Raw genomic sequence first — 24,992 nt, 5'->3', positions numbered from 1 at the left:
CTTTCACAGGAATATTTTTCTATAAACTTATTTGATACAAAACGGGTATGCAATGAGCCGAAGCTCTTAAACGCATTACCCTATAATACAGATATCTAATTAGCAAATAAAACAATAAAAGTACAAATAGAAATAAAAAGTAGGCTAAAAGTAACAAAAGTGAACTCTACATGAGTGAGTATTTATTTATTAATAGTTGTTGTATTTCCTTTTTAAATTGTCCGATTTTAGTTTCACACTTTATGTTTTCAGGTAAACGGTTCCAAATATTTGCCCCTCTATAGGCAATACTTCTTTGTCCTATATTTGTTCTTTTTAGAGGAATACGGAAATCACTCTTCTTCCGCGTACCATACTCATGTACAGATTCCATTTTTGTTAAAAAAAGAGTTAAATGAAACTGGTAAATTGCCCATACAGAATTGAAACATAAATACAGCAGTGAACTTCTCATACAAGTCAAAAATGTTCAATAGGTTTTTGTTATAGAATAAATTTGCTGATGGATGCTGATAATGCACTTTACATATAATTCTGATCGCTCGTTTTTGAAGTATACTCTCTTAAATTGGTCGACTGAATATTCAATCGATACGGTTGATTTTTCAACTTTTGGCCGACTGTGAGTAGGGACAAATCGGATTGATTGAAATAACGATTGAAGATTTTCAATCGATTCAAAGATTGAAAAATTTCAAACTAAGAAGATTGGAAAAATTATTTTTTCAACCAAAATCGATTGACTTTTTTGTTTAAATACGATGCTTAAAAAAGATACGTTTCTTATATATATTCCATTTTGATTTTATTGAAAACATAACAACAGTATATTACAATAGTCAAGACACTGCTGTAGTCTTTGTCTTTCAGTAGTATAATTATAAATTCAAAAACTATCTTATATGCCTTGGTGATATACCCTAATTCTTGGGAGGGCATCTACAAAGTCCACAAATATCATTCAGGAAAATATAGTGCAGCCTAAATAAAATCCCAACCATGGCTTCTATAATGTGTCTGAATGAAAGTACATGTTGAGTTATGATGACCGTCCAATTGACAATAAATATGGCTGTGCAAATTTTTGTCCTGCATACTCTTTTCTAACATCTGTTGCATCCTGTAAGAATAACAAAAAGCATAACAAACTGTTATTTATCATAAAATATTTGATAAATGTACGCATCTTTAGTAGTAGTACTGTACTATCTTTATCATTGATAATTTTTTATTTTCAATATGGTCTTAAAAAGCAACGGTGAATAGTTTTGCTATTCAATATTATCAGAAAAGAGTATCATATAAAACTCTTTTCTCTAATTTAAGTAAATTTTGACATTCGTAATTTTTAAAATGAAAATAAAAACTGTACTATTAATTAATATGCTTACATGGATATGTTGAATGAACAAATTCACAGCTTCTGATTTGGTTCATGCTCTGTATAAGATTGAGACATATAGTATGCTTCATATAAATCAACATAACAAGACCATTAGGCCTAGTGCACAAAATAAATTATAAAACATTAATAATAGTAACACAAATAGTAAAAATAATAGGCTAGTTCAGATTCAGTCAAGCCACCAATAATTAGGCAATCTTTTTCTAGCATCAGGTCGGTATGTCGAGTAGTTTCTTCTAGGTTGGAAATATTTTTTAATCCAGTCCCTGTTTTAAAGCTTAAAAAACACGAATTTATACACAATTGACATGTATAAATACAGTGATTTAAATACAGATATACAACATATTATTATTACTTACTATCAAAAAATAAATATAAATCGTTCAAGATGATGTCCATGTTGTTATTGTGAATGATTACAGCCCGAAACATCATTGACATTGTGTAGTCAAGCATTTTTCCTGTGCAATAGATAGAAATAATATGTTTCTACTAAATGTTATAGTTTAGTACTGTACAGTATACACAGTATAGCCTATCGTCATTATTTATTAATATTATAATTATTAATTATATCATAATTTATTCGTAGGACGCCTAGGCTAGGCCCTACTAGAGGCTCTAGCTATAGGCCTAGGCCCCTAGGGCCTAGTCTAGGAAATAGTATTAAAGTAGGGCCTAGGCTTAGTAACTAGGCCTAGCCTAGCCTAGGCCTATTTATTAGACCTAGCTCTTCTCCAGCTAGACCTACTAGTTAGGCCTAGCCTACTAGGCTAGTACTAGCCTATGCTAGCTAGTAGTAGTAGGGTAGGCCTAGCTAGAGAACGTCATTACATTACATTACAAGAATTACAAAGTAACGTTTTTTTAGTATTCATTAAAATTGTTTATACAATGGAAATGCCTATTCAACTAGGCTAGGCCTAGCCTAGATAGAATAATATTCAAGGCATAACACATTTGATTTAGTAAATTTAACCTAGGCTACTCACTAACTAGGTCTAGGCCTATAGCCTAACTCGGTAACCGGCAAAAATAAACTCGAGCCGTAACCACCGTACACCACACTCGCTGCTGTCACGTCAACTAGCCTACTAACTAGATCTGTGCTGTGGCCAGAAAATGTGCGCGGTGGTGGTGGTGTGAATGTAGGCCTCAATGTAGCGTATGCCTTAGATTCAATTTAAAATAAATGATTACCAACCTTCTAAAATAGATATTGATTCAATTGGTATATGTTACGAATACGGTAGCTCGTAAATTGTCGGCAAAGAATCTAAAATGCGATCGATGAGCATGAAGACACTGACTCTGAAGATCAGGCGGGCGGGAAGCGAGGAGAGGGAAGACAAACTTTTGTTGTCCGCGCGCTTTCACGTCACAATATATTAGGCGCTGATTGGATGTTGTAATCAAACTTTCTATCAGTTGAAACTTTATTTTCAACTGGAGCGTATTTCACGTTCATGAATACCATATTCAGTCTAAAAAGTTTGGTTTTAATCATCAAACGTAAATACGATCGAAATTTCCAATCGATGAATTTAAGAGAGTATGTATTCTCTGTAGCTTCGTTGCCCCCGCAACTCCCCAAATAGTTATTGCATATATTAGGTGAGGTAAAATTAACGAGTTGTAGGCCTACATTATTAACAAAACATCTGATTGAACAATATATTTAAGTTTGTTCATTACACCAATGACCCTTGCACTCTCTTAAATTGGTCGACTGAATATTCAATCGATACGGTTGATTTTTCAACTTTTGGCCGACTGTGAGTAGGGACAAATCGGATTGATTGAAATAACGATTGAAGATTTTCAATCGATTCAAAGATTGAAAAATTTCAAACTAAGAAGATTGGAAAAATTATTTTTTCAACCAAAATCGATTGACTTTTTTGTTTAAATACGATGCTTAAAAAAGATACGTTTCTTATATATATTCCATTTTGATTTTATTGAAAACATAACAACAGTATATTACAATAGTCAAGACACTGCTGTAGTCTTTGCCTTTCAGTAGTATAATTATAAATTCAAAAACTATCTTATATGCCTTGGTGATATACCCTAATTCTTGGGAGGGCATCTACAAAGTCCACAAATATCATTCAGGAAAATATAGTGCAGCCTAAATAAAATCCCAACCATGGCTTCTATAATGTGTCTGAATGAAAGTACATGTTGAGTTATGATGACCGTCCAATTGACAATAAATATGGCTGTGCAAATTTTTGTCCTGCATACTCTTTTCTAACATCTGTTGCATCCTGTAAGAATAACAAAAAGCATAACAAACTGTTATTTATCATAAAATATTTGATAAATGTACGCATCTTTAGTAGTAGTACTGTACTATCTTTATCATTGATAATTTTTTATTTTCAATATGGTCTTAAAAAGCAACGGTGAATAGTTTTGCTATTCAATATTATCAGAAAAGAGTATCATATAAAACTCTTTTCTCTAATTTAAGTAAATTTTGACATTCGTAATTTTTAAAATGAAAATAAAAACTGTACTATTAATTAATATGCTTACATGGATATGTTGAATGAACAAATTCACAGCTTCTGATTTGGTTCATGCTCTGTATAAGATTGAGACATATAGTATGCTTCATATAAATCAACATAACAAGACCATTAGGCCTAGTGCACAAAATAAATTATAAAACATTAATAATAGTAACACAAATAGTAAAAATAATAGGCTAGTTCAGATTCAGTCAAGCCACCAATAATTAGGCAATCTTTTTCTAGCATCAGGTCGGTATGTCGAGTAGTTTCTTCTAGGTTGAAAATATTTTTTAATCCAGTCCCTGTTTTAAAGCTTAAAAAACACGAATTTATACACAATTGACATGTATAAATACAGTGATTTAAATACAGATATACAACATATTATTATTACTTACTATCAAAAAATAAATATAAATCGTTCAAGATGATGTCCATGTTGTTATTGTGAATGATTACAGCCCGAAACATCATTGACATTGTGTAGTCAAGCATTTTTCCTGTGCAATAGATAGAAATAATATGTTTCTACTAAATGTTATAGTTTAGTACTGTACAGTATACACAGTATAGCCTATCGTCATTATTTATTAATATTATAATTATTAATTATATCATAATTTATTCGTAGGACGCCTAGGCTAGGCCCTACTAGAGGCTCTAGCTATAGGCCTAGGCCCCTAGGGCCTAGTCTAGGAAATAGTATTAAAGTAGGGCCTAGGCTTAGTAACTAGGCCTAGCCTAGGCCTATTTATTAGACCTAGCTCTTCTCCAGCTAGACCTACTAGTTAGGCCTAGCCTACTAGGCTAGTACTAGCCTATGCTAGCTAGTAGTAGTAGGGTAGGCCTAGCTAGAGAACGTCATTACATTACATTACAAGAATTACAAAGTAACGTTTTTTTAGTATTCATTAAAATTGTTTATACAATGGAAATGCCTATTCAACTAGGCTAGGCCTAGCCTAGATAGAATAATATTCAAGGCATAACACATTTGATTTAGTAAATTTAACCTAGGCTACTCACTAACTAGGTCTAGGCCTATAGCCTAACTCGGTAACCGGCAAAAATAAACTCGAGCCGTAACCACCGTACACCACACTCGCTGCTGTCACGTCAACTAGCCTACTAACTAGGCCTAGATCTGTGCTGTGGCCAGAAAATGTGCGCGGTGGTGGTGGTGTGAATGTAGGCCTCAATGTAGCGTATGCCTTAGATTCAATTTAAAATAAATGATTACCAACCTTCTAAAATAGATATTGATTCAATTGGTATATGTTACGAATACGGTAGCTCGTAAATTGTCGGCAAAGAATCTAAAATGCGATCGATGAGCATGAAGACACTGACTCTGAAGATCAGGCGGGCGGGAAGCGAGGAGAGGGAAGACAAACTTTTGTTGTCCGCGCGCTTTCACGTCACAATATATTAGGCGCTGATTGGATGTTGTAATCAAACTTTCTATCAGTTGAAACTTTATTTTCAACTGGAGCGTATTTCACGTTCATGAATACCATATTCAGTCTAAAAAGTTTGGTTTTAATCATCAAACGTAAATACGATCGAAATTTCCAATCGATGAATTTAAGAGAGCAATTTTCATAGTAATGATATCTATGTGATCATGGAATGTTACAAACTCATCAAGAATGACACCTAAGAACTTAATTTTACTAACTCTTTCAATTTCAACATCATTAATAAATAAAGTATAGTTATTGGTATCTTTTTTCTTATACATGCTTCTAAATTCGATAAACTTGGTCTTCTTTGTATTCAGACTCAATTTGTTTGCAGTAAACCAATCACTTAATTTACTTAATTCTGTATTTAAAGTGTTAATTAAAAGGTTTATATCTTTGTGCTTAAAAAATACGTTAGTATCGTCAGCAAAAATGACAAATTCTAAATATTTACTACTTTCAACAATGTCATTTGTATAAATTATAAAAAGTAACGGCCCAAGAATTGAGCCTTGTGGTACTCCATATTCAATCAGTTTTAATTCTGATTTACAATTTCCCATGTGAACATATTGTTTTCTCATATATAAGTAGCTCTTAAACCATTCAAGAACAATGCCCCGAATACCATAAAATTTGAGTTTTTGTAAGAGAATCTCATGATCTATCGTATCAAATGCCTTAGAAAGGTCTAGGAAGACGCCGATACTTATCATTTGTTCATCTATTGCTGAAGTAATTTTTTCTATTGTTTGTGAAAGTGCATGACTCGTAGAGTGGTTTTTGCGAAAACCAAACTGTGATTTATTAATGATGTTAAGTTTGTCAAGGTATTGAAGCTATAAAATTAGCCTCTTGATTTTATCAAAGAACTTATATTATAATAAGTTCTTTGATTTTATGTACAGTATGTGTTTTGTTTCCATTGAGATCCAGCCACTGATACCCACAGCATTGTCATTTTTCAGTAATTTGCCTTTGGATTTATATATAATAACAAACACAAGTAGACATAAGAACAAATTACAAAAAAATATATTATAATACAGTATATTATATTTGTGTGTTCCATGCCATGGTCAGAAATATTTTACAATGTTTGTCGAAAATATTACTTGCTAATTCGTATTTGGGTCAATTGAGTTGGTGTAATTTTAAATTCATTATTGATTTCAAGGTCATCAAAGAATAAGTGGTATTTAAGATCTAGAGAAACAGCTTGGCCTAAAGCACGGAGTAAACAACATATGTTTATCTAATAAATGTATTTCCTCCATGATGATGTATCCGTACACACCTACATAACAATAACAATGTTTCCACTTTTCGATGATAATTAAATTTATAGATCACATTTTATTTTATGGATTAAACAAATATATTTATTAGGCCGCCGTTTCTTAAAGTTTTGAATGTGTTCACGAGAGATCTGGAGGAAATAGCTATACTCATTAAATTATTATTTCCTATGATTATTAATGCATTAATTCACTAGACCTAGGCCAGTACAGTACTTGATGTTTGTTCACATACCATTATATTATAAGTCTATTTAAAATGATTATAATAAATCATTAGTTCAATATAGGACTACTTCAAATGATTATACCATTCAAAGAACCTAGCAGGCCATTTTGTTTGTTTTTTTCACCTTCCGTAGGAAGAGAAACGGGGAAATTAATATAATAATAACGTTTTTAAAAAAAAAAAACCATGCAGTGATGACTTGATGAAATTGGGAGGGCATGACATGTACCATACAGAAATGTATGGTCTACTTACGAGCCCGACAAGACAGGTGATTACAGGTGATTACTTATTATGAAAATAAACGGTTAAATTCAACCAAAAATCTGGCAGGCGATTTGATATTATTTTGGTGGACAGGACAAATCTTTTTACCTTACGAAACATGTATAATTAATAATAATAATAATAATTTATTTGGAGATTACACTTTTACAACAGTGGCACTCGACCAAAGGTGCATCCAAGCATCCAAAAGAAATGTACAAAAAAAAAAACACGATAGAGAAAATAACAGATCACATGATCAATATCATCACCCACCACAACACGTCACATCATACATCGGCAATTTGCACACATCACTGCACACGCACTAAAACTGCACTGCTGCTGCTGTCAGATGATAGAGAAGTTTGTTTTTATTTCTTGAATTTCATAATATGGAACTGATATTTTTGGGTAAAGTATAAACGGAATCTTACCGTGATATGAATAGAACTGAATGTATTGTTGAAAACAGAGAGATGGAACGGATAAATGAGCAAGAACAAGATTCAACAGGACCACCCCACGATTCTAACCTTAGGCTGCCGCCGAGCTCTTTCATGAATGGTGGATCGAGCATAGGCCTAGGCCTACAACATCAACATAACGATGGTCTAGGCCTAGAAGTTAGTGTAAGAGGGCGGGTAAAATCGTCTCCGCCTGATCCATATAAAAATGACGGTTATTACAATAGGTCTAGCTTTCAAGCAGGCACTTACAGTATGAATAGTTCAAACAGGGATTTTTTTATGGAGGACGATGATGAGCCGTTGTTGAATTTGTCTGAAGATAATAATGTTCATGATGACTATGAGGAGGAGAAAAATCATTGTCATTCTGCTCAAGAAGAATACTCAAATCGGGGAGCACGAAATCAGCTGATAATAGCTAGTATTATTTGCCTTATCTTTATGGTTGGAGAATTTGTTGGTATGTTTGTTAATTTTTGGCTAACAACAGTACTGTATATAAATAGATATTTATGCCTTTCTTATGCCTAATATAATTTATTAATAATTAAATAATATTAATAACTACAGTAGATAAGACGGTCATGTATAAAATCACCCCAACCTACGACACTGCATTTTATAAGCGCGCAAGATTATTCGTAACTTTACTAAATTATATTATTAGAACCGCTGCTCTAGATAGATAAAAGTTACTACTTGTTATAAAACATAAAGAATGTTTTTTTATTTTATTCAATCGAAACCAACAGCGATAATTACCGCCACTGGTTTGATACAAACAAAGCCAGGACTGTTTAAAGCACCTTGATTGGTCCTAACATTGATCAAGGGCTTCTCTCGTCCAGTGCCCACATTGACCAGAGGTCTGAGGCAGATACTTTGATGCAGGGACTGCCATAAGAGTCAGCAGTGCTGATTTCAAATGCCTAACGGGACCCCAGCTCCGTATACAGCACCCGCTATTCCCAGATGGTCTCCCATCCAAGCTCTCTTAAAACAATTACAATAGTTACTTAATAGTCTAAAAGTTAAGCCACTAGTTTTCTTTTTCAACCATAGTTCCAACTTTAGTTATAGATCTATTTCTAAGCACTATCTTTATAGAAAAGAAGAATCATTAATGCTTATATTATTATTTGTCTCAACAGGTGGTTACATAGCTAACAGTTTAGCTATTATGACAGATGCTGGCCATTTATTGAGTGATTTTGCCAGTTTTATGATCAGTCTTTTTGCATTATGGTTAGCAAACATGAAGCCGACAACGAAAATGTCATTTGGCTTCTACCGAGCAGGTAATGTTATAGACCTTCCATATGTTTTATTAACTCATTCATCAGTGGAAAATTACTTCCATTTATTGTCATTTGCATATAAAATATACATAGAAATTATGTTTGCTCTGAGATATACAAAAACACTCTCGTAAGGGATACTGACAAGAATTCAGTGCCCGAATAGCAGCTGTTATGAAGCATATTTGTACGAGAGATGATGGAACGGTAACGTCTACCGCTACGTACAGTAACACCTCAAATACATTATGCATGGGATGAGTAAAATCTTGCCAATGGCAACATTGGATAATTCTTCACTAAATTCTAACTTAATCAAATTTCATTCAGCCTTATTGTATAAACAATCAGCTGGGATATCGTTTTCCAATCAGGGTGCAAACAAACCAGAAATGAGTTAAAATATCCCTAAGTTTCTACTGGGCTATTTCAAAATTGGGTTGTATTATTACTAACCGAGTCAAAATCATTTTTATTCAGTATGACTCCATAAATACAAAATTATAATTCAGTATTCATAATCTCATTACCAATAAGTAAGATGTAGTTTTCTTTCCATTTTTTATTCATTTTGTTGGAATTATTCATGGTAAATTTAAAATGTCTATAATCATGTAATTATCGTACTTTGTACATCGTAACAATTTATGAGTCCTTTAATATGAACTTTCACATATATGAATTCACACTTTTGTCCTTCATAAGAGTGAAAGATATTTTTTCCAACACTAATGTCTTAGTTACTTTCCACTGATTTTACCATTAGCATTTTTATTGTGCACTGTAGCAAAAAAAAAGCCCATGCTGGAAATTCAGATGAAACATTTTAATTGCCATTTACAACAAGTATCCCACAATGGCAAATTGCATCGTGGATATTTAATGATGTTATTTTATATACTGTAGTCAAATGACCACCTACTGATAAACGAACTTAGTGTAGTGGAATTGCTATGTGTGTTTTTTATTTCATTGATTTTCAAATTTAGCACTTTATTTGGGGTTATCCAGCACTATTATTAATTCTTTTCATTTTGTCAAAGTCTGTTGTCAAGAAAATATCCTTTTCGTCATTAAAAACTATCCAGAATTGTCTATTATATTAAGCGGTCCGGCTTTTGTTGAAAGAACTGTACTATTTAAAAAGATACTGCACTGTATAAAATTGGTTACTTTCTATTGGACCTTATGATCTGAATATCTCTGAATATGTTGATTTAGCGTCTATTTGACTGTATGTTCAAACAAGAGTTTAGTGTACTTAAGATATGCGTGTTTATTATGGAATTTGAGCCCAATTATAATAGCGTTATAAACAAGCAATATTTACAGTATTTTATACAGAAAAACAAAAAACTTGCTAAATAACAAATCTAGACTACAAAAGTTTTCACAGTAAACTACCATAATTAATGCCAACAAAACATGCATTATTGTCTTCCATTGTAACAATTAAATGTACTATTGCATGCTCTGTTTCTATTCAACTTGAACTTTGTTCAGTCAATATTTCAGCTCCCCATTCAACTCTTATTTATTTGTTATATACCACTGTGTACAATGGCATTCTGTAGCCAAAGTTTTGAGAGTTATGACAATAAACAAAATATTGTATTTAGCTTACAAGGAAGCATGTTGGTGAAGCATGTTGGACTAAGTGCCAAGTTTAAAAAAGTTTCCATCATGCCATTTTTCTTTTCATTGTGACCACTCTCTTTCTTTCTTTCTTTTTTTTTTGGCATTTTGTTAATTCCATGTTATATAACACCTATATAAATTCCTGTCATTTGATTGGACGAATGTGGGTCACATGGCGTGCAATAGTACGCACTATTCAACGATCGTTAAATAGTACTTTTTGAAACATTTTTGTTTGTTATTTAGATGTTATATAAAACAAATAATGAATGTTTTGTATTCGTGTAATGGTACAAATAATGGCACTTGGTGAATGATGAAAGGTTATATCAACTCGGCTTTGCCTCGTTGATATAACCTTTCATCATTCACCTCGTGCCATTATTTGTACCATTGCACTCATAAACATTCATTATTTGTATAATAATTTATGTTTGGATTTACAAGTGATGTCAAATGTACTCAGAATACCAAAATATTTGGATGAGCTGACGTGACAATAATAGAAAGAGCAATAAACATTTTTTTAAATATTTTTTTATATTTGTAATTAGATGCTGTATACTGTAAAGTGGTAACCAAGGTTAGAGACCTATGTTTATTCCTTTGAGGAATATTTAAGATTTATTGTATTTTCAAAATGCCTGGCATTACAAAATGACTGCTTTATACATTTAAAGGCTCATGGGATAGAGCCTTGGGATAGTTTTTTGTGTAGCCATGCAACTGAATAATATAGAAGTCATTTTTGTATACTGTTCCACCTCTCATTATAAACAATTGATAGTTCACAATAAATTATTCAGTTCTGAGACCATAGACACACACTCGCATAAAGGCCAATTTACACAGACGAGCGGTAACGGTAAGCGGTAATTGTAAGCGAAAAACCGCGTGGCTTTTCCCATTTACACAGCGTGCGGAGTTCGCGAACGGAGTGGTGGAAAGTAGGTGCGTGTAGGCCTCGAGGCTAATGCATGTTACAGTCACTGCTGGCCTGGATGTTACTGACTGTCAGTAGGCCTAGCACACACAGACCTAAGTTTTAGAGGGACTTCTGCCTAATAACGTACTAAAATGTATATTTTCTTTTCACTATCCTTATACGAAAAATTAGTAACGTCGTAGGTGTTTGTATTTCTGATTAAAAAGAAGTTGCAAAACTAGGCTAGGCCTACTACGGCACTTGTATTTATTGTTGACGCAAAAAAAAGTTGTTGATAGATGACGTCATTTCAATCATGTTGTTGGTTGGCCAGAATCGATAATTACCGCGCGGTATTTTCACAAAATCGAATCTGTTTTGATCCTGAGCGGATTTCCGCTCAACCGCTTGTCCGCTCCGCGTTCTGTGTAAATGGTCATAAGAAATAACATAGATTCTATTTTTGCGTTTTCCGCTCAACTTTACCGCTTACCGTTACCGCTCGTCTGTGTAAATTGGCCTTAACAAACCCTTCATGTTTTTCCTGTCAGTGCATTCGTTAATTGATTCGTTTTTTGATTAATAGACCGCAGATGGTTAAGTGCAATGGTATCCTATCCAACAAAGAATCTACCAGTGTTGGAGCTCCTCAAGGATGTGTGATCTCTCCAATTTTGTTCTCTTTTTATTCTAGTAGTTTTAATATTTTAAGTAAAGATTGCAATATTGTAAAATACGCTGACGATACTGTAATTAGTGGTTTTCTTTGCGATAGTAAGCATAATGTAAATGAATTTGTTAATGAAGTTGGAAGATTTGTTAATTGGTGTGAAGATATGAACTTAATACTTAATATTACTAAAACCAAAGAGATGATAATAGATTTTCGTAAAACCGCAGTTGAACATAATGTAATAACTAAACCGAGGTTGAAAGAGTAACCCAATACAAATACTTAGGTACTATAATTGACAACAAATTAAAATGGGAGTCAAACTCTCTCATGATTTCCAAGAAGGCATCTCAAAGGCTCTACTTTCTCAGAAAACTCAAGCAAATTAGAGTTGATTTTGACACTATTTTAATTCTATTTTATCAAAGTATTATTCAAAGTATTTTATCTTTTAGCATTGGATGTTTTTATGGTAACTTTACTGAAAATGATAAGAAAAATATTGAGAGACCACGTAAAATTGCACAACGTATTAATTAAAGCTGATCTAACGCCTTGTTCATTTATCTATGAAAAGAGTATTCTAAAAAAAGTTAACAATATTATGAAAGACCCCACTCATCCGTTACATTACTGTTATAACTTAAATAGATCAGGCATTAGGCTACGACCTCCAAGAGCAAATCTTTGTAGAACTAGAAAATCCTTCGTTGTAAATAGCATTCATATTTTTAATTCTAATGTAAGACGTTAATGCAATTTTTAATAGTTTTACATTTTTAACAGTATTTTTAACTTTTTATCTTGTATTTTTAATCTGTTATAATACTGCACGTTTTTAAATTGTTGCAATACTGTTGTTTTAATCTACCAAGCAAAGTGAATTTCCATTTTATGGACAAATAAAATTTCTTGAATCTTGAATCTTGAATCATCACCTTCCATACCCACGGTAGCCACAACGCAGTACCTACCATAAACAGAGATGGACCAGTACACCAGTGTAACCCCTATGTACTCTTCTGGGTTCTTATAAAGTGTAAACTTAACTTCCAGTCCCTTTTATTATTTGTATGGTCATCGTTTACATTACCTCCCTACAGTAAGCAACCACCTGAAAAGTATATTTTCTAAAAAAATAAAAAGTAATTTTCTTTGAAAACCTAACTAATGCTAACAGAATATTTTATTAGACATAAACTCAGCCCATTTTGAAATATACAGTAACTCACAAAGGGTGGATTTTATTGAACGTTACTTGCGTATTTGGCTCAAAGGTGAAAGATCATTAAACAGTTAAAATGAGTTGTAAAACTAAGGTATGCTCTGTCTAATACACAGACTTCATTTAATAGTTTGTTTACTTTTCAGAGGTTTTAGGAGCTGTTCTAAGTATCTTGATTATTTGGGTACTTACTGGTGTTCTTCTTTACCTTGCTGTCTTAAGATTTATACATAACGATTTTGAGATTGATGCCGATGTCATGCTGATCACCGCAGGCTGTGGAGTGTTTCTCAATATTGTGTATGTATATTGTAATATTGTCGTGCAAATTGATGGCCACAGTCCTGCAAATGGATGCCTGCTTCCCTGCAAATGGTGTTTCTGTACCTTAGATGGATTCATCTATCCCTGCAAATTGATTCCTTTAGCCTGCAACCTGCAATTGAGATGTCTGCAGTCTGAACAAGAGGAATCCTGCAGCCCTATAAATTGGGTTCATGTAGCCCTGCATATGAATTCCAAAATGTTACCTGTAAATGCCTTCAGTGCTGTGAATGCCTAGTTGACGCTGCATGTAGTCCTGCTGCTAGTGCTAAGGGTTACCTGCAGACTTGTAAATGATGTTTATATAGTAAATCATGAAAATAATTACAACCTCCTATATATTTTTGCTTTCAGACTTGGGTGTGTCTTACATAAAACTGGCCATGGGCACAGCCATGGTATTGGTCAAAATCATGGCCATAGCCATGGTGGTGAACAAAATCATGGCCATGGTGGTGAACAAAATAGCCACAGTGGTGGACATGGACACAGTCATGGTGCTCATGGTGATGGTCACAGCCAAAAGGACAAGCATAAAAATATAAACGTGAGGGCAGCATTTATTCACGTCATTGGAGATTTTATCCAAAGTGTTGGTGTATTTGTTGCAGCGCTGATTATAAAATTAGCTGTAAGTTTTTTTGTTTTTTTTCAGTTTCGTTTTTATTTTAATACAAAATAATAATGTGTGTTGCAAATAAAACTGGAAATAAGGTCAAAATCAGAAGAAAACTATTTTTATTGTCTTGTTAAACCTTATATTTGATAAAAATACAGAATATAAACGATAATAATAATAACACTATATTTTCACATTTCAGCCCCACCTTGATTAAGTCTAAGGTTGGAAATTATTGTCAAATTTGCACCAAATAGTTATAAATGGTGCTTTCGTTAATATTCATTGAATTGAATAAGATGCCAGAAATAAGTATTATACAATATATCATGTTATGTTTAGTTGAATATCTTTTATTTAATATCTAGAAAGTAAAACTAAATATATACGAAATAACAAGTTGTCATTGTTGACAATGGGTTCAAATTAGTACAGTAGATATCAAACTGTTGTCAGTATTAAATCAAAATATTTAATCTTGGCAATGTTTTCATTTCTTAAAGTACTTTCACTGACTGATGAACTTTCTAGATGAACCTAACATTTACTAGAACATTTCATTTTTTTTTAATTTTCAGGACAAACCAAACATTAAGTTAGCAGATCCGATATGTACCTTTTTTTTCTCAATATTGGTGCTAATTACAACTATCACTATACTACGGGATGCAGTATATTTACTAATGGAAGGTAGAGTACTGTACATATAAAAATTAATGCATTTTTATCCAGTGTTAGAGGTTTTGTTTTGATGATAATGAGAGGGCGTGTGTTGAACGTTGGTGATCGTGGGTTCAAATCCACTTGTGCAAGATTAAGTTTGCCTCTCTCCAACCTGTACAAACAGGTATCTGGTAAGGTCAAGACACAACTTTGCGCTGATTACTACCGGCATTAAGGGTCTTTCACACCTGTTACGGCACAGTTCCGGTCCGGCGATCACACATCAATGCTCCATGCGGCTATGCGCCAATCGATATGAGCGTAGTAGCGTGAAAACGAAACATTGACGTTTGATTAGATTTTCCGGTGCCAGTGCCGGTGTAAAGATCGTTTATGCGAGTATGTTTCCATACATGTTTGATCCAAAAATGACAAGGGTAATAATATGTACAGCGCTTAGTTTCACAACATTAAGTGCTTTATAAATCCAGGATATTATTAATATCTATGCATAAACAAGACTTGATTTTACATGGTCTAAAGAATATAGACTAGTCAAACTGTTTTCCCCATGTTCCCTGTTGGCTGGTGAAAATTTAACTCCGGTTCCTATCACCAGGTGGCTAGATGGTTATATGATGAGCATGTTGTTATGGAATGTTAGTTTTTTTCTGAAGTAATCTAATTAGTATTATTATGATTTAGGCTAGCACAATAGTAAATAATAACTACTGGTAGGCAAGTGTTTACTCAAGTTAGTTTAGTAACTATAATTTAATAATAATGGCCCCTAATTTAACTGAAAACTGTATGGACCAGCAGCAACCACAGTGTAGCCCTTATGACCAGCATGATATGATAGTACCCTGCTCTTTTTGAATACCATACCAAGTTGTTTACCATGTGTGTATACACACAGGATTAACGATTATCTTCTGTTCCAACGAATAAGGCAAAATAGAAAGCAAATAGGACTATTAATAAATGGTCGAAAATTCAAGCCTTTGCTAGTTCGAGTCCTTGCCATTGCAGACCCCATAACATAATACATCATAAACTAAATTGTATATCATATATTTTATAGCCTATTTGTGTAAATAATGTTAAATTTTTATTTATCTTTTTTATTTATGTATTTCATTTGAATTTAAGCGGGCCCTGAATATCAATTGTCATTAATATTTCCAACTGGAAAAGTAATATTTCAATTCAGTCAGTAAAATGTATGAGTGAGTGAGTACAATGTAGTAACATGCTCTTATCACAGGATACTATTCCATCTAGAGAGCATCTTTGATGTGCCCAAATATGGTAGTGGTATGCTTAAATATGGTAGCGATATCATTGTTTCCATATATGGGCACATCACATTTTTTTGTCACATAAAGTTTGATAGTGTAGACAAGCTTAATACATTGTCCACTAACGTTGAGAGTAATAATAATAAATAATAATAAATACTTTATTTTAACACGGAAAAGCTTGTGTCACCATAAAGGTGTTCTTCTACAAGGCCGTGATCAACTACAGTAATACATTACAAATTTAAAAATAACAAATTTTAAAAATAACAAATTAGAGAACAAAAATATATGAACAGAAACCTTAATTACATTTATGCTAAGAGTACAAAATAAATAATAAATCACACCAATAATTTTTTTAAAGTATTTAAATTTGTGACATTTTGCAGTGGTTTTTTTAGAGTATTCCATAAACTAGCACCATGATATGAAAAACTTTTTTTTTTATATTCTGTTTTGGGTTTATCCAATTTTAATACATCCTTTGATCTTGTATTGTATGTGTCTAGTTTGGGTGTAAATAGTTCGTTTAGATATGACGGTGCTTGATTATGGAATATTTTATATAACATTTTGGCTTCATTATTATGTAGTTGAGTATTAAGATTTATCCAGTTTAAGTTTTGCAGGGCTTGTGTACTTGAGTCGTATTTCCTTGTTTTTGTAATAATTTTGGCTGCTCTGTTTTGTAGCATTTGTAGTTTATTAGTATTTTTTTTATTAATACAGTTTCACTTTCTTACAAAGAAGAAATTCTATTCAGTAAAAACATTATTTATTGTTCTTTTCAGGTGTACCAAAGAATATTAGCCTCCAGAATGTTCATGATGATCTTCAAGGGATTGAGAATGTTCGGACCGTCCATAGCCTCAACGTCTGGTCACTGACTGTCAATAGAATTGCAACTGCCGTCCATCTTACTGTTGGTAAGTCTCACTCTCGGTTCCGGTTGAGAAAAAACAACTTTATTAATGAGTTTACTGAAAAGTGAAAGGTTTACTTATTTCAATTATACAACCTCTGATCTCTGACTATACGGAAATAGAGAAGAAATGTCAGTCCATTTTAATAATATTTTTTCGGCAACATTTAAATAAAATTTGAAATAATAATTATATTTACAATAAAATATATTATTGTCAATAAAAACCACAGAGGAAAGGCATTGGTTTACTTCCAGACTTTACAATATATTTATTTAAAAATTTTATTTTGATAGCAAATGAAAACTTGACAGCAGAGATTTATCAGACCATTCAATGTAAAGCATCATGCATGCTACGAAAAAAGTACAACATTCAACAGATTACTATACAAGTTGAAGAATACCAAGATGATATTATGTCTAGCTGTAAAGAGTGCAAAGGACCTTGTTCATAAATATCCCACAATGCAATGCTTAATTAAAAGGCGGGTAAATGTAGGGGGCATGAAAGCTAATCTGGCGGTGTCCCTTTTTTCCATCTGTTAAACCTCCAGTTTAAATTTTATTTCATTCTTGATAGGGTTTTAATTCTATTTAACATTTATTCTTCCCAACATTAATTCTTCCCATATTTGGCTGACAGTTACAGCATTCTATGAAAAAAGGTGTAAGAAATTCTACTCCTTTTTTCTCATGCTATGTGAAAACAACTTTCTATATATCAGAAGAAAATGGTGCTGGCATTCTATGAATAAAATTGTGAAATTCTACTCTTTTTTTCTCATGCTATGCAAGAACAAATTTCTATTTATCAAAATATGGTGCTGCCATTCTATGAAAAAAGTGTAAAATTCTACTCTTTTTTTCTTGTGGTATGTGAGAACAACTTTCTAATTATCAAAATATGGTGTGGCATTCTATGAAAGAAAGTATAAAATTCTACTCTTTTTTTCTCATGCTATGTGAGAAAAAAAGAGTAGAATTTTGTAGAAAAGTATAAAATTTGCTCTTTCATCGAATTAATTAAAACTCTGTATTTTACTACTGTATATTTAAATTTGCTTGTTTTCAAATGTTTATATAAATAGATTTGAAAACCATTTAAAGTAGATAATTTATTAAAGGGAACATTTCAAAGTTATAGTATTTGTAGAGAGCACTATACAATCTTAGTCTTAACCTTATCTAGTATAGTATTAAATCAACGGCAAATTAATAGTCTGAAATGAAACTGAAATGTATTGACAAAACTACTTAATTTTATCAACCTAAAGAAATGGATGTGTAAAATAACTATTTTTTTATTAAGAAATAAAAATTGCTAATACATATTTGCAATGATTGAAATATTTCTTTATAATTTTAACAGATTTTTAAAAGAAGATAATTCACTGTTACTATGACCAAAATCCTACTATTACTATTAATTAGTTAACTGAGTTTTACTTGTCTACTAAAATGCCATGGAATTTAATGGCACAGTTGGCATGTTTCAGTCGCTTGACTGTGAGATTTGGGTTCAAATCTTTTGGCCTGTATCCTTGCCACTTTAACTTTAGCTGATACATAATTATACTGTACTTTATACATTGAGGTAACTCCATGCTTCTAAAATAAAAATAGAGGGTGCTATACAATTTTAACATGTCACATTACAATTTTACACTGCAGAGCTGTATATAAATGCAGTCATCTGAAACACTCTCTTTTATACAAAATATTTTGAAATAATAATAGTATGTCAGCAATATTTGTCTTCCAGTTATTGCTTCAAATATTTGATATGTGTTTATATTATTATTATTATTATTTCAAGATAAAATACTGCATATTATATAATCAAAGATGCTTTCCAGTTCATAAAAAAAGTTGTAACAGTAAAACAAACTAATGTTTTTATGTACTATTTTATAAAAAGATTAAGTCTGTTTGCAATATCTACAATCTGTCTTTTTTTACAGTTTCTCTGATTAATGTAAATTATTTCCATCACTCTCAAAACCGATAACTTAATGATCTGTACTGTAGCTCTAAATGATTAAAAGATTTGATGACAGTCATGTTTTTACTATTGTTACGTTGTATATAATGTTATTATTATTATAACAAATTAAAATATATTTTATATTGTAAAAGTATTACTAATTGTAAATAATTCGCTTTTTAAAAGAAAAATAACAATGATAATTGTTGTACATGCATGCATTATTTTAGTATTAATTTATATAATTGTTTTGATGTTGTTAATTAATATTCAAGACGTAAAATTTTAAAAATATATATTATTATAGTAAAGTATAATTTCTTTCTGTGGCAGTTATGTAATTAAGCATAGCGCCCTCTCTCTTATTCAAAATGCTCTTTCTACATATATAGGAACTTACTAGTTGTTTTAATAATCTGTTTAATTATAAATTTCCATGTAATTATGTGTAAAAATAGCATCACATGCCTACCACTCCATAAAACGTGCTAACCGGTTACATTATGGACAAACTACTTATTTTGTCCATGGTTACACCAACAAATGAAAATGCAATTGATTTTAGTGTCAGGTTGTTAAATTCCTTTTAGCTATACTATGTAATATAATTGATATTGCCTTTTTTATTGGTATATTTTTAAACATGTAAGGTCCTCCTTACATATAATCCCTTGAGAAAAATATAGTTAACTCCGAGTAATAATACACATAGATCTAAGCAAGTAAATAATGTATTCTCAATGCTGCAATATATAATCATGGAGGTCAACAATAATCAAAAGTTTATTATTGGAACATGTGACTAGTTTTATGGCAATGACCATACATGGCGTCATAGATTGATTTTACTAAGAGTCAACAAAATGTATATCGTAAGGGAATGCCATACGAATTTTGGAGTTCTGGTTTATACACAACTAAAGCTGCGTTCACATCAGGTTAAGGCAGAAATCATGAATAATTCATGAGGTTAATTGTGGCGTAAATTAGGACATTATAAGTGGTGTTATATAAGCATGGACATAGATCAAAATACTTTGTGTCCACAGTTTTCGTCAAGCCATATTATTTGGCCGAGTTGTGTATAGCGCCTCAATTTTTTCAAATTTATGCCATAATTAATTTCACGATTTCTACCTTAACCTGACAGGAGAAAAATAATGCTGCCCGTGAGTGTGGCGTGTGCGTCTTTGTAAAATTCCCAACGATATGTTACCGGCCCTTTGCCTACAAAAGATATTTGTAGTAATAATATAACTTTAAAAACTATTACTATTAATAAAGTATTATGCTCATTTATGAAGATAATTTACTTTTGTTTTCACTTAAGTGAAATGTTCTGTTGGTAACAACTGTCATAGTAATAGTACAGGGATTCTAAATATCGAAATTTTAAAATGTATTAAGGTAACATGCCAATTTATGATAAAATAATCGGTTATGTAAAAAAATGAAAAGTGTCGAAATTTGGTTATTTAAAAAAAAAATTCTGTAGTATAGTACAGGGTAACATGCGCACAACACATTATGTACGTCTGCGCATGCTAATTTATGATAAAATAACCAGTTATGTCAAAAAATAAAAGGGTCGAAATTTTGCAATTTTTTGAAAAAATCTCTGTACTAGTACAGGGTAACATGCGCAGAAAATATTATGTACGTCTGCGCATGCTAATTTATGATAAAATAACCAGTTAGTGTTGAAAAAAAAAGGTCGGAATGTGACTATTTTTTTAAACAAAATCCCCGTACAGGGATTTTTCCGGGAAATGGCAAAATACTGAAATTTTAAAATATGAATATAACATTGAGGTAACATGCGCAGAACACGTTATGGGCCTCTGCGCATGCATATTTAGAATAAAATAATCAGTTATGTCGAAAACTAAAAGGGTCGAAATTTGGCTCCGTTTTAAAAAAAAATCTCTGTACTATATGGTTATCAAATAATTTATGGTTATGATAGCAGAACCCATTAGTCGACTCTGCGCATGTTTATTATGCTATAGTAACCATTTATGTCAAAACTGGTTACTGTAGCACAATTGACATGCGCAGAACCTATTATTCGTCTCTGCGCATGTTTATTATGCAATAGTAACCATTTATGTCAGAAAATAAAAGGGTCGAAAATCGGCAATTTTTCGAAAATTTCCCTGTACTATAGTACAAAATAAAAAGGTAGAAATATTGCCAAAGTTTCTGAAAATTTCACTGTTAGGGATTTTTTCGATAATTGTCCAGGCGTATATGCGTATGTATATTTTGTGTTATCACCTTCCTTTACAACCATAGTAACCAGTTCTGTCTGAAAGACAGAATGTTGGATCAGTATAACCATTATAGCCAAATTCTTGAATGCGGGAAAGGGGAATCATTAAACATCTAAGTTATATATTCACAACCAAAAAAGAACCGACCGACCGTGTTCCCACTGAGAGTCTGAGTGAAAACTCAAGGCACGACACGTCTTAAATTCATGACGTCATTACTACTGACTGCGCTAAAATATTCCAGGGCTTCTTATCTACAACCAACTATTACGTAACCGAAACATTGAAACGTATAGGCCTATTGACTAGGGAAGCGGTAGAAATCGAAGACATTGTAACTCGTCACATGATTGGATAACTTGATAATAATAAACGCTAGACCGATTATCGATTTCTTATATCGTTGACAGAACAGCGATAAGATCGTCTGCTGGCAGCATTTTGGCCTTTAACCGCTCATATCATTACGCGCAACCTGCTTCTTGAATTTTTCATAAACCGAAGCTAAACATTGTGTTATCGGAGCACGTTTGGATCTAGCGTTTTTTAAAGCAAGATCACAAGGAATTAATATTTTATATACAAAAGGTAAGAAATCTTAAATTATAATTTAATTCTAAAATTACATTTTAATTCCTTGCTGCCGCCTCACCGCACTAATCATAATAAATTAAAATAATATGCATCTGAAATAGTGTAATGGAATTGTAAATAAAAGGAAAAACATACGCGCGCATATTAAGTTATATAAAAGAGGTATATCTCCATAGTTATATTATGTTTTATGGTGCATGTTTACATGTTTACATGGTTTAATTGACATTATTTAAGACGCTGGTTTAAATGATAAGTGTGACGTAATAAGGTGTCATGGTTGTGGAACCTGGATCATATCACACTATTAAAAGAATATCCATTGATAATGGTTCTGACCTTGTACAAAATATCATGTACCAATATAAAGAAAAATAATGTAACTGCTGAATGATCCAGTAAGTTCCAGACGTCATCTAATCCACCATCTATTAAAATGCAATTTATGTAAATTACCCCGCGTTTATCATATTGACTATGATGGTATAGATAGCGAATACGGTGTAATCCTCCACGTCGCTAATAACAATTAATTTTAAGCGATAAGACCAATACCAGGGGAATATTATTGTTTTTTGACTTAACTATTATATCATAATATTATTATGATATATTATAATAAACTATGATTTTATGCAAGTAACAACTCATAAACGGCAGTATCGCCTATTGTTTTTATGCTGATTATTTCACTCTAAATTTCATTGGTGAAAATATAAAATTATATATGTAATTTTACAGTAGTAGAATCCATTCTTTGGGGACACCCCGATTCATGTGGAATGTATGATTTAATACTACAACCAAATCTTATCCAGGGGGTAGATACACCCGTATTAAGGGGACACTTTATTTCCTTAAGAGTGTTCTGCATAGTTATATCAGGGAGGTATTTATATATCCCTTGTTATATTATTATAAATAAATATTATTAGTATTATTAAGTAAACCGGAGCATACAAAAAAGCATATTAAATTATGATGTCACAGTAGTACAGCGTGTGTACATAAACGCGTCAGTAGACTAATTACTGCATATTTAAACACAAAGTAACGCAATTTCCATCGGAAAGTACTGGAACGACGCCCGAACCATTATTTTATCGAACACTAATAACGCTGGAATTGCGGCCCAATATTGCATTGTAACATTTTAATATGATTGTGTCGTTGAGTGGTTGAGCTAATGTGGACAATGCCGTTGTATCTTTTATACAAAGGGCATCGAACTCGACCATTATCGCCTCGTTTGATCGTTGTTGTCTTTTAACGAAGCAGTAGTGTTCTCGTTTTCAAAGATGCATTATAATTTAATAAAGATAAAACAAGATCTAATTATCTCTTTTGTTAAATCATAGAGATATTATAGTAATCTTTATGGTTAAATAAGGGGCTTCGGGTAGCGGTGGGAATGCGGGTTTCCTTTTTTAGCATATGACGTAATCGAAGGGGGATTTCCCTATTACCGAATTGCTTGCGTACAGATTCATGTTCTTAACCGACGTTTAAGATTAGCCTTATATAAAGTTGTTTTCGGAAATCTATCCCATTTATTGCGATGCATTTGAAATGCATTGTGTACGTAAAGCTTCTGGATATAAATTAATACCAGACGACTAAAATTAGGAGATACTGTAATAAAGTACTTGGGTGTGGCCTGTAAAAAATAAAGCTTCACTACGAAAATAAATAGCTTATCTTATGTATGGATGTATATTAATTAATATATCAGACGAGGAAATCGAAATTGCTGTTGGATTTCCACAATGTTACAGCCAGCAGACACGGTCGAGTAAAAACACACGCGCTGGGGACACGAAGACTAGAAATTAACCAATGATGTTCATTCACCTTATTCCACCTGATTATGTTAATTAGTATGTTGGGTGGATTCGTACATTATGACTAAATATGGAATGAAGAAGACTATTATTTGGTTGACCTTACGTATACAATGCAATAAGATGTATGAAATCATTCTAGGAATAGGTATGTGTACCGTATCTGTTTCATTTCGATATGATGAGTTAGTGTACGGTTATGAATAATTCGATTGTGGTAATAGTAACGAAAATATTGATGGCAATGGTGATGGATACAATTCTGGTGATAGTGATGATGATAATGTGGATAGTGATGATAATGCTTCAGACAGTGATGGTTGTATCGCCCCAGTAAGGGGATTAAATCATAGATTTGAATAATAGAATTAAACATATTATGACACGTTCTTTACACAAAATAGTTCGGGTTCGTCTCGCATTTCTTAATTCAGTTTCATAAATCGATGAAAACACCACGGCCAGGTTATAGCAAAATCTAACCAAAATATTTACGATGTACTCCTGAGACAATGACTGAACTACAATTCAAACTGAATCTAAGCGACTCTTCAATCAATTAACTTGAAGACAAAGAAATAGCTATCATTAAAAAATTAGGTCACAAATCACAAGGACTGATCGAAATCAAGCCAAGTCATTTCTCTTAGCTTTTTCCTTCATTTAATAATTGAAAGTAATAATACGACAAAGCATCGCTTTTATTTCCCAGATTTATTTATCTATCTACAGTATTAGGATAGTCAGTTTCGTTCTCAGGCACGGATTTCCTGGATATAAGAATATATGGAAAGAAACCCCGTGGCCTATGTTCATTAAATCTACTGCATAGAACGTACTCGTGTTGCGTTTATTTTTTAATATCGTCACTGACAATTTCTACTCTTTTGTTTTACATAGTTTAGGCGTTTCGGTATTATATTTCTCGAATTAATAATTGTAAGAATATGGGCCGTGGTTTATATAGTTCAAACAAAGCAGAAATGACCTAATTTACATACAGGTGACATTGGCCTACGTATGGTTATATTGAATGAATGGCGTTACTT

General features: G+C 32.3%; 2 protein-coding genes and 2 long non-coding RNA genes across 7 annotated transcripts in view; 2 read left to right on the top strand and 2 right to left on the bottom strand.

Moving 5' to 3' along the window:
• Window positions 1-236: 236 nt before the first annotated feature.
• Window positions 237-2,958, bottom strand: LOC140039607 (uncharacterized). 2 transcript variants are annotated; one of them, XR_011842537.1, is made up of 4 exons: window positions 2,613-2,958; window positions 1,768-1,869; window positions 1,392-1,501; window positions 237-1,120 (listed from the first exon to the last, which is right to left on the bottom strand). It is a non-coding gene; the product is annotated as an uncharacterized lncRNA (long non-coding RNA). The 2 variants fall into 2 exon arrangements; XR_011842536.1 differs by having other exon boundaries at window positions 238-1,120; window positions 1,392-1,440.
• Window positions 2,959-3,127: 169 nt separating this feature from the next.
• Window positions 3,128-5,520, bottom strand: LOC140039606 (uncharacterized). 2 transcript variants are annotated; one of them, XR_011842535.1, is made up of 4 exons: window positions 5,175-5,520; window positions 4,329-4,430; window positions 3,953-4,062; window positions 3,128-3,681 (listed from the first exon to the last, which is right to left on the bottom strand). It is a non-coding gene; the product is annotated as an uncharacterized lncRNA (long non-coding RNA). The 2 variants fall into 2 exon arrangements; XR_011842534.1 differs by having other exon boundaries at window positions 3,953-4,001.
• A 1,976-nt stretch (window positions 5,521-7,496) lies between these two features.
• Window positions 7,497-19,281, top strand: LOC140040312 (proton-coupled zinc antiporter SLC30A2-like). Its single transcript, XM_072086152.1, has 7 exons — window positions 7,497-8,117; window positions 8,809-8,955; window positions 13,563-13,716; window positions 14,095-14,371; window positions 14,938-15,049; window positions 17,118-17,252; window positions 17,546-19,281. Exons 1-7 carry the CDS (start codon window positions 7,631-7,633, stop codon window positions 17,704-17,706), a joined length of 1,473 nt encoding a protein of 490 aa, XP_071942253.1. The 5' UTR covers window positions 7,497-7,630; the 3' UTR covers window positions 17,707-19,281.
• Window positions 19,282-21,843: 2,562 nt separating this feature from the next.
• LOC140040309 (uncharacterized) overlaps window positions 21,844-24,992 on the top strand; it is a 41,035-nt gene continuing 37,886 nt past the window's right edge. Inside the window, exon 1 of one of the 2 annotated variants that reach the window (XM_072086139.1) lies at window positions 21,844-22,096. The gene's annotated coding sequence lies outside the window, so the exon portion shown is untranslated. Of the gene's footprint in view, window positions 22,097-23,923; window positions 24,092-24,992 lie in introns of those variants that run through there. The other variant, XM_072086143.1, reaches the window with a different exon arrangement.

Source organism: Antedon mediterranea, chromosome 2, assembly GCF_964355755.1.
Source record: "Antedon mediterranea chromosome 2, ecAntMedi1.1, whole genome shotgun sequence".
Lineage (NCBI taxonomy): Eukaryota > Metazoa > Echinodermata > Crinoidea > Comatulida > Antedonidae > Antedon > Antedon mediterranea.
The sequence above is the reverse complement of the archived record's forward strand: the minus strand, read 5'-3'. Positions and strand labels throughout refer to the sequence as shown.

Bases quoted from the DNA above. Each gene is read 5' to 3' on its own strand.
- LOC140040312 (XM_072086152.1), top strand. From the start codon at position 7,631: ATGAATAGAACTGAATGTATTGTTGAAAACAGAGAGATGGAACGGATA. The intron at 13,717-14,094 runs GTATGTATATTG...TTTTGCTTTCAG, and splicing joins GGAGTGTTTCTCAATATTGT to ACTTGGGTGTGTCTTACATA. The intron at 17,253-17,545 runs GTAAGTCTCACT...TTATTTTGATAG, and splicing joins TGCCGTCCATCTTACTGTTG to CAAATGAAAACTTGACAGCA.